The sequence below is a fragment of the Oxyura jamaicensis genome, chromosome 4 (assembly GCF_011077185.1).
Source record: "Oxyura jamaicensis isolate SHBP4307 breed ruddy duck chromosome 4, BPBGC_Ojam_1.0, whole genome shotgun sequence".
Lineage (NCBI taxonomy): Eukaryota > Metazoa > Chordata > Aves > Anseriformes > Anatidae > Oxyura > Oxyura jamaicensis.
In genome coordinates, this window is record NC_048896.1 from 89,260,685 (window position 1) to 89,274,568 (window position 13,884).

At 39.8% G+C, this 13,884-nt stretch overlaps 1 protein-coding gene across 1 annotated transcript in view; it reads right to left on the reverse strand.

The window, feature by feature from the left end:
- Positions 1-4,951: 4,951 nt before the first annotated feature.
- Positions 4,952-13,884, reverse strand: part of MAEA (macrophage erythroblast attacher, E3 ubiquitin ligase) — a 49,483-nt gene continuing 40,550 nt past the window's right edge. Inside the window, exons 6-9 of the mRNA XM_035324838.1 lie at positions 11,321-11,429; positions 7,444-7,577; positions 6,587-6,782; positions 4,952-6,168 (exon numbers count right to left, since the gene is read on the reverse strand). Of these exons, the coding sequence (XP_035180729.1) occupies positions 6,073-6,168; positions 6,587-6,782; positions 7,444-7,577; positions 11,321-11,429 (535 nt within the window). The 3' untranslated portion in view covers positions 4,952-6,072. The remainder of the gene's footprint in view (positions 6,169-6,586; positions 6,783-7,443; positions 7,578-11,320; positions 11,430-13,884) is intronic.

The window sequence follows — 13,884 nt, forward strand, 5'->3', positions numbered from 1 at the left end:
GATCATCACAGCTGTATGGCATAAAATATCCCCAGTAAACATCTCCCCTTCTCTTGCAGTTATCACACAACTGCTTTCTTAAGTGCAGCGCATTTTGAGAATATCTGGGCAGCTCCAGGTTACTCTTTTTCTGCTCCCTTCCCCTTAAGATGGATCTACTCCAGTAGCTGCTCTCCATGCAGGTGATACCATACCCTGGCTGGACACTGTAACAGCTTCTTCCCGTTAAAACTAAGCAATCAAGAACTCCAGGAGAGAGATTGTTTTCTACAATTTGCACACATTTTGGTTTTCCCCACTTCCACATTGCTAAATTATTTCAACCCCATCCACCAACGTTGATCATCACCTTTATCGGAAGCGAGGGTGCAGTTTTGTAATTAAGTCTGGTTCTCTATGATGCGATTATGCAGTAGTTTCATGTTGTTTTTGCTCTTACTTGCACTTTCAAAAACTTTTTTTTTGCAGTTAATCTCCGTGAAAGATAACTGGCTTTTAGCCATCATGAACTCCACCTTGACACCCTGCGCTCATTTTCAGTAAGTCAGAACAAAACTGTTCTTCATCATCCTTTCTGATTTCTTGTTCTGCTATTTCCTAATGTTCTTTTTGTGGTACTAACACTCCTGCAGCTGGTTTTCTCTGGCTTAAGATACAGATCTCTGGCAATTTTAACATGGTCAAATAGAATTTTGTGGTGGAGTTTGAAATACCTTCTTCAAATCCATGAGCTCCTCAGTGAAATTATCATCGCTAGTTAGCAGTAAGGTAAAATTTCATTGAAATGAAGAACTTCCTTTTACGGAGTCCTAAAACTTGAGTTCAGACTAAAGTCAGGATTAGACCTAGAGTTTTTTCAACAAGTAGCTCACATCCATGTTGAACCTCTTACAAAAGTCAGCTGTAATTGAGAACTACTTTCTGTTGGCTCCATAGCTATCGTGCCAAAATCCAATCTTGTCCTCACCTCCAAAAACAGCGGGGCCCTAGAGCTTCCTCCTCCCTCTTGCTGGGCACGAGTGCAAGTTGTCTTTCCCTGGCTATTTGCCAGAAGGGTTTTCTACTTACAGAGCCTACCTGGCCATGAGGAGATGTGTTAGTGAAGAGCTAAGAACAGATCCTGCTGTCCGTCTCTGCCTCACTCTTTTCCTAAAGCAAACAAAGATGAGCTGCATTTCCTTTCCCAAGCAAGCTTAGTTTAACCAGGCCAACTCTTTACGAAAAATGCTGCCTTCCAGCCTGGCTGGGAGCTACACATGCTGCACAACCAACCTGACACGGAGTCTTTAAAAAACAAAAGGGCAGGGGGATCCCTTTCAGCATTGAACCTGCAGATGCCTCTTGTCACCAAATAAAAACAAACTGTTCCTGCAGCATTCAGTAATCAGAAGAAATGACTCGCAGCTTACTTGATCCAAGGATCAGCTAAGGATCAGATTTTATCAGCTGTCCTGGGGATCTGTACTTATTTGGTGTGCTAGTTCAGAAAGCGTGGAGCGAGACAGCCGGAGCAGCATATGGTCACTAATACCTGGTTTTGCCTTTAAAGATGCAGGTAATTGGTACCAAATGCTGGAAAGTCATGCCACAGAAGAGCTACTGTTCAGAGCCAGGTAAACCAGGAAAAACGGCCCTCAAGTGGAGTATGTTGGAGAATACAACCACGAATTCTGGCCTAAGGGGTACAAGATTAAAGCAGAGGTGGCAGAAAGGCCCATCGGCCTGCCTCCGGGACAGAGCATAATTACTTTGCAGACTTAGGATAGAGCAGGAAGAAGCAACATGCTGAGCAGAATCTGACACCTCGTTACAGCAAGGAAGAAGAGCAGAGATCTGATTACAGCTACAGGTACTGATGTTCTTACACAAAGTGAGCTCTGTACGGTGCTACAGAAGACAAATGCACATCACAATGCAATCATGGGTCCCCAAACCTGCCTTGACGAAGTACTTGGCCTAGCTCTCCCAACATACTCTGCCCAAGCAACCTCATACAGGAAAGGAGAAAAAAAGCCATATATATATATATATATACTTTCCTCCTCTCAACAATGTTAAAAAATGTTAAGAATGTTAAAAAGGCTTTCTTTTGACAGATTACCAACTGTCCCGTAACCTTTTCATTCCCCCTCTCCCAAATCAATCCTCTCCCCTCTCCTCAAAGTGATCTCACTAATAGAACAAGAATGGATACACTTAGAGGATTAAAAACAAACCAAAACCAACCAAACATAGCAGCCCATGAGTCTATAATACTTCCTGCAAAGCATTTTGCCTGAACATACCAGCTTCGTTATTTCTCACCACAGAAAGCATTGCCATCTCAGCATCTTGAACCTTCTGTACCCTGATGGGTAATGGAACACTTCAAGCTCAAACACATTGAAGAAACCCATGGGTCAAGTCACCTGGTGTGACAAATAGTACCATTACCTCTCCCCCCGTTTGCAACCTTCAGCTCTGACAAGTGATTTGATCCACAAGAAACAAAAAAGGTTAAGGCAATTCTCAACCTCTGCATAACTACAGAGATAAATCTGTTTTGAGCACATCCGGGACAAACTGTTGCCACTCTAACACAAGCACCACAACTAAAACCCAGAGCCCCAAGTCTCACAAAGGCTGGCAAGAGCGAGAAAAGGTCACAGCACTTCCCAGTGTCATAAAGGATAGAGCTCATTTCCAGCTCAGCCAGATCCTGAGAGGAGATAGCATTCACTTTACTAATTAACCTCTTCCATTTCCAAAGGATGCCCTTCATCACGCAGGCAGTAACTTGTTCCCTTAAGGGAACAAATGAATTGTCTTAGGTCTTCTGCCTCAGCATACTGCCAGGCATTTAGATGATGCAGGTCATCCATAAAAGAGACTGCGAATGTCATCTAAAGCAGCTGATGGCCATTTTTTGACTGATGTGAAACGCAGGCATGGCTGGTGACACATACATACAATTGGCAGAACAGGTCCGGTTTTCAGACAGGATAGGACAATACTTGTGGAGTTTCCACGTACGCTGACAGTCAAGTTGTATGACAGACTCCTCACTATAAAATTTGATCTTAGTGCTATGTAAGATACTGCTAGAATGAGACAGGCTTTGCAAACCTTTACCCAAACTTTCATCTGTTGAGGACAACATCTCTGTAACTCTGCCCTACTTTCAGTGCTACACAAATGGTACTTCCGAAGCCCTCTTCCCACTGTACACAGAAGCAGGAATCAATGCCGTGTTGACCCAGGCTGTTGACAGAACGTACCCAAACTATACTTACAGCCAAAAAGATGATGAAATCTGAGCATACACGGGATATCCCCTTGGTTGACACACAAAAAACAAGATGCAGAATAGCAAAGCAGAGTATAAAGTTATTAAAATACTGTTTACAGGCAACAAGCTTATGCTTGCTGTGAATCACACACCACTCTTGGTTTCATACTTAAAGGCACCAGAGATCAGAACTCTGAACTAACACCTCTGCTGGACTCTGAGCTCCAGGCTGCAGAGAGCAGTCGGAATACAAAGCAGAAATCCAAGCTGCAGCACAGCAATCCTCCCCTGCAATCATTTCTGACCCCCATAAGGCTGGAAGGCTTCTGGAGCCATGCTGGAGCAAGCCAGAGAATGAAAACCAGCCTATAGTGCATTTACTGGACCCTGTCCACGGGGGTCAGCCAGGAGGCTACAGTTGCCTGGAACAAACTGGGCTTGCTGTAGTCAAAGCAGGTGGTTTGAGTGCAGATTTCTGATGCAAGCAATCACAGCTAACAGCTTCTTCCGGGGAGCCTTCTTTCTAAACCACCACCAGGGACACAAACCTCAGGCTGGCACCTGGCCTGCTGAAGTATTTTCTGTAAATGGAGGGCCTCCTATTGCAGGACAGAAGCTCTCCTCCCTTCGCTTCCCAAACTAGTTTTTTGGGAGTCTGGATTTCTCAGGAAACCACAGTTCTAACTAGTACTTAAGCAAAAGGAACAATTTCCATGCCCTATAATTGTTGTGCAGTTACCATATGCATTTCCCCAGGACTTACTAAAAAATAAAAATCAACCCCTTCCTCCCTGCTCCCTTGGGCTTCTATGCATTTCTGTAAAGTGGGGAGAAGCGAGCTTGCCACTCTCAACAGTTCTCCTCGCCCTTCTCCTGCTATGATGCTGTGCAGAGCCAACCAAGGGAAAAATGGATGCTGCTCCATTTGGATTTCAGCAATGCTGCTCCCCGGGGCACGTTTGAGTTGATGATGCTTCTGCTCTTGCATCAACAGGAAGGAAGAAATCAGTTAGTGCTTAACTGATAGCCAATTACTCCGATTACTGATGTAAGCTCCCATCATCTGTCTCCATCTAAGAAGAAAAACAAAGCAGGAGTCACCTGTATCTGCCACTTCTGAAAACGAAGAGGGAAACGAGACACTTCCAGCAACAACCGCAAGAAAAGCTGGCCTCTACCAAACTGACAGCTCTGCAGCATTCCAGATCTACCAGTTCAGAAGCATCAATAATGTATGCTTATTGAAAAGGGGACCTTTGAAGACATACCTCACTGGAGGGATTTACAGATTGAGAGTAGCAGCTACATACAATCTGTTTATATATTTGTAATCTGTAAGTAAAATTGTGGTCTCTCCCCAGTATTCTTTGGTAGCTTTCTTTAAAGCAATCAGTGATGCATCAAAACCTCATATCTAGCATCTCCCACAACATCATTTTAGCAGAAGATCTCCAGGACATTAGGGAATCTTGTAGGAAGTGAGAGAATTGACAGGAACGTAGACTACAGTGGATGGTTCATGAGAAGTTGAAACCAAAAACAGGTATTTGACTGAGGTGCTCTTATTTATAATGTATCTTGCAGAACAGTAAGAGACACGTGTCAGTTGTACTCCTTTTGAGACCCTTATAAAGATTTTTGTTTATGTTTAAATACAAAGCAACTTTCTTATTTTATATAATCAAGGAATGGAAAACAATTTTTATTAACATGTTTTACATTTACAATCTTTTATTAGCTAATCAACATCAACATGCAAAAATAAGCGCTAAATACAAACCTCTACAATATGGTTTTGTTTAAACTACAATGGTTTAATTCTTTTCAAAAGTCATAAGGATGTGTTCTGTAGTCAGTAAAATTGAACTATTAGTTTCAGTAATGAATACTATTTAGACCCTAAAATTATGTAATCATCCTGCAAGGCATCTTCAGAAAACTTCGCCCAACACTTAAGAATACCAGCTCATTTTCATGTGAGTACATTCTCAAAGCAAGAAATAAGGCAGTAGCACTAATGATTTCATATTGAACCCTATGCACATAACTAATAACTTTAGAAGGACTTTAACACTATGGTAGACTGGAAAAAGAACATTTAAACAAGCATTGGATTTTGCCTGAAATGTTCTCGGTTCCTCTTGATACTTATGCAACCTCCTTAGAATATTTGGGTTTGGAAAAAGACTTCATACTCCTTCAAACCAGTCCCTAGTTGATCCTCCAGAGAAGCCAGTCTTGTGTCAATGACATCAACATCTTCCCATGGAAATAAGTTACATGATTCATGTTCATGATTACTTCACGAGAGGATCATAAAGAAGGCAAAGAGGAGCTTAAAGGAGAACATATTTGTGGTACTGAAATCTTTCATAACAAAAGGGTCTTGGACAATTGTGAAGAAGAGGGAAGAAAAAAGGATTTAGTTTCAAATCTGTTGCAACTTTTCCCCCAGTGCAAGTGTCCATCTTTAAAGAAAGTTATCCTTTAGAAGATGAAAGTACTTTTGAGAAGAGTCCAATTTTTGACCTTATGTTACAAAACCTTAACAATCAAAATTTGTTTTTGTTTTTATTCAAGTACAAACTTAAGTCATAATTCCTCTCTCTTTTTTTTTTTAAACGAGTGTTTATTGTTGCTCATTGATCTTTGGTCGCAAGAAACAATAATGCCACCGACAGGTCTGATCGCCAAGGTGGCAGCTTTTGCTTCTTTGCCACACATTAAGGCCCCCCCCTTTGCAGGGTATGCCAATATACACTGTGTCAAAATTCCAGCGGCACTTCAGCGTGTGTTCTACGGACCTACATGATGTAGACTTTCTCAGCTTGTGAGAAGTTGAAGACTTCTTTGGTTCTTGGGCAAATTACTTTGTCATCTTGACGAATAGAAAGCAGAGACTAGAAAAGATTGAAATCAAAAGATAACATTCACAACAGAAAACCAAAACATTAGTAATTCAAAACATGACTTAACTCTTTACTAGATAACATTTAAAAAAAAGTTATACTCTGAGGTCAAAATATCTTTGTCGACAAAAGCTACTTACTCTGTATTAACACACTCCAGAGGAGAGAATTTCCATTGCCATCTGATTTCATGCTATCAACTCCTGCATTCAGCCATACATTAGTTTCTTTAAAAACCAATTTTATAGCATATAGTCCCTTAAAAATTACTGTTAGAAGTTACTTCTCTTCTGCCAATAAAGATGATGCTTCTGTCTGCCTAACAAAATTTAAAAGCTTATTTTTATTAGGAAGTTCCCGCGACCGCTGCTATTTTAGACTTCAGAAAGTCCTTGATTTCAACACTTACATTGTATCCATAGACATATCCATTTGGTAACATCATAGGAGGATTATTTTCATTCATTACATCCCCCGAAATCTTGCAGACTAGTCGGGAGTTGGCACAATGTGCCATAGGCAGGGGCTGAGCCAGCTTGTTCAGGGATTTGCTACACACAGGGCAGTCTGGGTTTTTTGAACTCCCGTCCTCTTTATAACACTGTCTATTTAACAGCAAGTTAAGGCACAACCAAAGATGCAACATGAATTAGTTTAATGAAATACATTAGAGAAAGGTAGTAAATTGTGCAAATATAGCATACTAGACATTATAGAATTATATATTGCATAATATACATTACAGAATGTACTGAACTATTCAAGTTTAATATATACATATAAAAATCAAGTGCTTGGTTTCAAAAAAGAACACGAGTGAGCAAAAAGGACCTGCCACGCATCAGTACTTCTCTAATACACTACGGTGTGTAGGAAATCTCAGTTTCCAAGGACAGATATATTTGAATATTCATATCAAAATGAAACAGGATAAAATTCTAAGTATTTAAAAGAAATCATAGTTCTGATCCAGCTCACTAACTCCAGCAAGCATATTAGGACAGATGGAAAGATGGCCTAGTATGAAAACAGCATAGATTACACCTTTTTCTTTTTTCCCCTCCGCCCCCCACTGCCCCTTTTCTTTAACCTGTAATGCAATTTATTACTCTCTGCCCTTAATTTAATAGAGGCCAATTCACACTTCACTTAAACTCATGAATAAAAATATTTAAATGCCGGATTTCCTCTTTGAGTTCTCTGCAAAGCATTTGTAGAAGAAAAAACATTTTTGTGCTTGCTGGCAGCATGTGCATTAAAGGATACGGTGTTTTTATAGCTGAAAGGCCTGCCTGGAGTGTTATAGTAAAAACAGAATTGTTTCCCAGCTGATGTAGTCTGTAGTTATCATATCTGAACTGCTGGATCAGCATTCTCCATCGAGCAGGGTCCAAGAGATCCTGTTAAAAAAAAAAAACAACACCACAGCTATAAGTTGTTTTTAATCTAGTTGTCCTGGAAGGGAGTCTGGGAGGGGTGAATTGTACAGAACTCACTAGACTGAATCCATTACAGACTAAAAGTATACACGTTAACGCACAGCATGAGGGTACTTGTTTAGAAAGGACCTTTTAACACTGACTTTTAGAAATTTAGATTGATTATTACATAAAATAGATGACTGATATTCCACCAAACTTACTTTTCATTATACTTGTGCACGTGAGCTTCTAACGCTATCGGATCTTAGCTCAAAGAAAACGCTTCAGCTTTTAGAGCAAACACAACTATGTTCAAAATAAGTGATTCTGCGGTAAGCGTTCTGTACCTATGCTCTTTGCTCTATCAAAAGCGACCTAACTGCAGATTTACGTGTTATGTCCACCCTCCTCCACTTCCCCACCTATCCAATGCTCTAATTAAGGTATGTAAATCCCGGGAAGGCTTTCTTTATTCCTTTCTAGAATGCCAGTCTGCTTATGAAGCAACATTAGCATGTGGATGTTTGCTCTACAACCTCTGAACCAACATCATACTGGACAAACATCTGTTGAATAATTAGAAGCTTTTTTATTTTTTTACCTCAACTTGGGCTAATTCTACTGATACCCCTTTGTGATGTAATATATATATATGTATATTTACAGAATTTCCTATCAGTTCTGAGGGGAAGAAGGGTTTTAAATTGAAGAGGGGGCACAACTCCAGGTTAGAGGACAGGGAACAGTAGTTAACGTGGCTTCCATTAAAAAAAAAGAAGCCCACAGAAGAATATTTTGAACCCTAAAGATAATGGCGTGAGAGAATCAAGTAGGAAGTGAAGACTGAAGATATACTTATGATATTTCCTATATAAAGGTAAAGACCTTGTCCTTTCCTCCTTCGTATCCATAACCTGCAGCTTTTGTTATGAGAAATGGCAGTGCTGACCACTCTTAGAAATAAGTTCAGTATTATCAACTGCACATTCTACACTTGGAGGCAGCTAGAAGAAAGTGTTTTTAGTTTATTAAGCATGCTTTTAGAGAAAGTTATTTAAAGACTTAATGACAGACAACACACAGAGAGCAGCAGCAAATTCAAAACACGTTATACCAAAAGTAACTAGGCAGTGACATTAGTGTGATGCAGACGTCAGTCTTCATGCTTCACTCCGTACCACCTCAGCCCTCCCTACCTCTCCCCAGTTAGCTGCTCACACCAGAAGAGAGACTGAAGAAGGATGAACTCCAGCACCACCTTCTCTTGTAACCTGTACTCTTGAATTCCCCCACCCCAGAAAGATCAGACTGGCCTGAGACATATATATTTCAAAGTATTTTATGAATAAGTCTTTCATCATTACTTTAAAGTTACATGTTCAAAGAACTACATTTGAAAGAAACTTAGGAAATACATTGCAGAACTGCAAAAGGCCAGCTTTTAGAGAAGTGCTAGAGTGGATTTGGAATGACCTAAGTGCAGAAGTTTCTCCATCCCTTAACTGTAACTAACAACAGAGCTATCTGAATAGCGTGGAGAAATAGTTTACATATAACTCGTAACTGTTAATACAGAATGAAATTGTGTCTCCATGAACAGAGGCAGAATGACTATTGGACCAGAGACAGGATCTGCAAAGTTGCCATTTTTGGGGTTTTATTTTTATCTAAAAATGTTCCTGGTTTTAAAAAAAAACTAGAGACCAGATGCAGCTCAAACCAGTCCTGGTTTGTTTTTCTGACAAGCATTTGGAGAGTGGAACTACACCGAAGATGCAGAACCACCAGGAATACTAGATGAGAGATAAAAGGAAAATGTCTCCCAGTAGAAATAGTTGGACCAACTGTGGGTCTACAGTGAAAAAAAAAAAACAAACAGCACAAAGAAAGAGGTGATGTGACACGAGGAAGCAGCAGAAAAACATCCAGATGTAAATGCATGGGGAAGGAAAGAATCCTGTAGAATCTGTAAGGAAATATTTGCCTGACTCCAAATGCTCCAAATCTACAAGGAAAATGGCTGAGAACTCATACAGATGCAGGCAAGAGTTAAGGCAAGAAATGTGTATGCATTTAGTAAAGCAAAAAGCATTATTTCTACCACCAGACCGCATAACTGTTTGCTCTATCAAATGCCCCATCTAGGACCGGAATGTTCCCAGAGTTCTAGCTTTTGTTCTGACCTTAAGGCAATTTCTGAGAAGAGTCTAAAGTAGATCCCTAATTAAGAGCAAAAGTACCACAAACGATCAAGAAAATCCTACGACTGACAGCCTAGGTGATTGGACACAAAAGCAGTTACTAAATGCCCAGATGGAATAATTCTAGCCAGAGCTACACAAGTGTGTTCACAAAATACCAAAAGAAACTAGCTTGTTTTTCCACAACACTAAAATGTCCACCTTTCTACAAGTTTTCCTCAAGTACTAAAAGCCAGGACAACAAGCTGGAGAAAGTTCATTTAATTGGTTGTAAAGAACCTTCTTCCCCTGGGTTAACAAAAATCAATTCGTTAGAGATGTCTTTTCATTGATTTAAAAGTAATTCAACTTAAAGCTATTTTAAGGAGCCATTTACGCACACAACTCGCACTCAACATGCTAAAAGTTACCTCCAAACAAGCTTAGACTGATTCTGGTTTATCTAGGTACTTATTAGAGGACCAAAACCATCACTTCCATAAACTAGAATTTTTACATCAGATTCACAAAGAACAGGGAATTTGTTCCAAAAGGATGGCTGTATGTGAAACAATACTAGCTTTTTTCCTTGCTCTCTCTCACTGAAACATTCCATCTAAAATCCTCTATTTTGCTTCAAGTGCTGTCAATTTCCTGCATATTTCTTTAGCTAGCAAAGCAATTAAAACTGTCTTAAATCCAGTCTTTTACACCATTTATGTTCTTATATCTTATGCAGAATAAGAAATACCAGGATCCTTCAGGGACTCCAGGATTAGCAAAGAAATTGACTTTAATTCTGCTTGGTTTTAAACCATTGATTTCAGCATCAATTGTTTAAAAACCATGTTTATATTGACATTGCCACGTATTGGCATGGCATTTCACAGGATTGTCTTGCTTAGCCAGCTCTACTCTTGTCTACCTTCTTCCTCCAATACGACGTTAAAAGAAATTGCAGAGAATTAGCACATGAGCACAGAATAAACTTGCCATCTGTAAGAACAGTAATTGCCTATGAATTTCATTTAATTTAAATTTAGATGTAGTTATTACCACTAATACCAATATTAATTTGTATAACTCAAATAAACGAACCCCTTTAAGCATTACAAATACTCTTTTCAGATCATCCAAATGATCCTTCTTCATCCCAACCACAAGAACATTAATTTGAGTTCAATAAAGAACCACTGCTAGTGTATTAAGGCTACAGCCTAATATCTTTTTTCTTTTTTCCTTTTACTTCCCCATCTTCTGTCTCTTGCTGTATATTTGCATGTCATGCTTCCGGTCCCAAATCTTTAGTGCCGAGATTGTGTTACTATTAAGATCCAACTGCAACCATACAAGTACTATCTGTATTAATATAAAGGCAAGGATTGATTTTAACATTAAGGACTATAAAGACAGATTTTAGAAAGAAAAACTAAAAAAAAAACTATTTTATCTACAGATTATCACTGCATTCTCCTGTGAGGAAAGAATTACAAGCATGTTTTAGTATTCTGCTGTATCAGTGAATTTCAAGCATAATATTACCTTATAGGGGGAGATATGAGTGTCTGAAGGAAAGGCCAACATTCCCATCACTTGTCGAACCTCATCCAGCTGGCTTCCCTCAGCCTGACTGAAATGCTTCCTTGCATGTCTGAAACACAGAATTTAGTCCTTTTAGATACATTTGCTCCTAAATCAAGTAAATTAATATAGTTACGTTAGAGTTCAGAGAAAAACTCTAGATCCTACTCCCAATACACACAATCAAAAAGGTGGTGCACTTAAAGGGCTTTAAAAACGTCCTGTAAATGGGGATGCAAGAACGACTTTAAACATTAGCAATTTTATACTGTAATTTTTTTTTTAGAAACCAGAACTTTCTACTGTAGCATGAAGTCTAACCTCACCTACACCCAGAATGACATGTCCGTGACCATTCGAAGAAACGTCTCCATTTATGCAAGCTCAATGCATCACACTCCTTTTGCAAACACTTGCAAAAAGGAATGTGGTCTGGTTACCAGGTATTACAAACCACTAAAATTTTAAACACTTCTGATTTTATCTTGTTTATGCGGGCATTTGGGAGAACGCTTGCTTTTGAGTAAGTGATTTTTTGGTACAGGCTGAAGGCAGTGTCACTTTCTGTACAGACCACTAGAAATTGTAGGGTAATGCAACAAAAAAAGCTTCTTAGTAACAGCCTCTTACTTTTTGCCAGGGAAATACAAGCGTAACCTATAATCAGTGTGAACTTGTTCTTAAGAGATGCACAAGACTGAAACCTTGGATATTTGAGGGAAGTGACAGAATTACTATCAATATCTTTAAAGCAAAAAGAAATTAAGATATTCCACAAAACTAATACCAAGAAACTAGAGGATTATCAGGTAGGGATATCTGACTACTTCAAAATGCTGTATGGAAACTTCCCTATGCAGTCTTCTCAACATCATCAACTTTCAAGCTGGAGTTTAAGTCTGCGGGCGAACCCTCCAGCCTTTAAACTGGATAATTAGTTCAGCTTTTCTGCCAAAAGCCTGTTTTCAGTGCTGCGCAGACGCTGCATAGTAGACTGAGTACAGAACCAGCTCCGTATTGAATTTCTGGCATTGCCTAAGTGCAGAAAAGTCTTCTCTGTGCTGCATGTCTCCCTAGTTTGTATTACAGCAAAGCCACAAAGTCATCTCTGAAGCGCTCTGGTGAGTGTTCGTTCCTTTTAAACTTGTTAAAAAATCTTTTAAGATCTTTTAGAAGAGTACAAATTATTTTAGAAGCATATGGTGTTCCTTAATTGTCCAATTCATGGGCTGAATTTTAAAAAAGAAAGATCTAGATAGAACTTAGAAAGCTGTCTTCCACTCACTGTGACTGGGTCACCAATAGCACACGAACAGGCTGTTGAGCAGTGTTTCAGAGCTCCTACTTCCTCTCCCACCCAAGGCAGGAAGCAGGGGAAGTTATGCAGGACAGACTGTTTCCACTCAGCTTCCTATTTTGGGTGAGCAATTCAGGAATGTAAATATTGCTCCCCAGGTGATTACTGGTATGAGAGCAGAAGTACAAAATTCGTGGCTTGAGAGTAGAGCCGAGGCAGGGTGAACATGCTGGAAGAGAGCTAAAGCATTTGTGCAGACCCGCAGCTAAAAGCAAGAGCCATTTAAAGAGAGCTTAGGGAAAGCAAAAATTCAGACCTACCAGTTGAACTAAATTTCTGTGTGTACACTCATGAGGAAGAAGAAAAGTCATTTTTAAATGACCACTGTGCACTTGTGCTCCGTGCTGTTAAAACAGAAGTGGTACTTTGGCTTTGCACCGTCCTTGTTAGCACTGTGGTCATTCTCCCTGTCAGGCCTCGACAACTTGCTCTCACATCTCCCTTCCTGGAGGGCTACAAGCTGCAACACGCAAATACTGGCCACACAATGCACATGTTCAAGAAGGGCTAGAATAAATATTTTGCTGTGTATATATATAAAAAAAAAAAACACTACATGGGTGCTAGCCTTTCAAGTGAGAAGTGCCCGGCAAGCCAACACTTCAATTGTTTGAAAAATACTGAACAAATTGTGGTGTGGAGGCCTTCTGGGGTTCAGCCAGAAGGAATCAGGTTTTCTAAAGTGACCTTCTGTTAGTTGTCACCTCCTGACTTTCCCTGCTGTCTCTGCCCCTTAAGAAAACAAGGAAGTCTTCCCATTATGCTTGAGATGCTGATGTCGGGACTGACTTTATCCTCTGACTGCCAGCAAACAGAAGCAGAAGTAAAGTAAGATACCCTTTAGAAAGAAAAGCAAGTTTGTTAATTCACAGTGCTCATTTTTTAACATTGGGAAGCAAGAAGCAGGCAGCAAGAAGCAGTACTATGAGTACTTGTAACTGCAGAATGTATAAATAACGCCTTATTTGCTCTCGTGCCATTATTTACCCCCTTCCCTTTTTGTTCTGTTGTTCTCCTTTTCTCCCTCTATCCAAACGTCATGCTCTTGGAGGTGTATATGAACCTCAGAGTACTTTTTGACAATGATTTTAGCACCACTAGCACATATTAGTCAGTATAGCTACAGCAGTGGGCTTTTTTTTTTTTTTAATGGTTATCAGTGGACCTT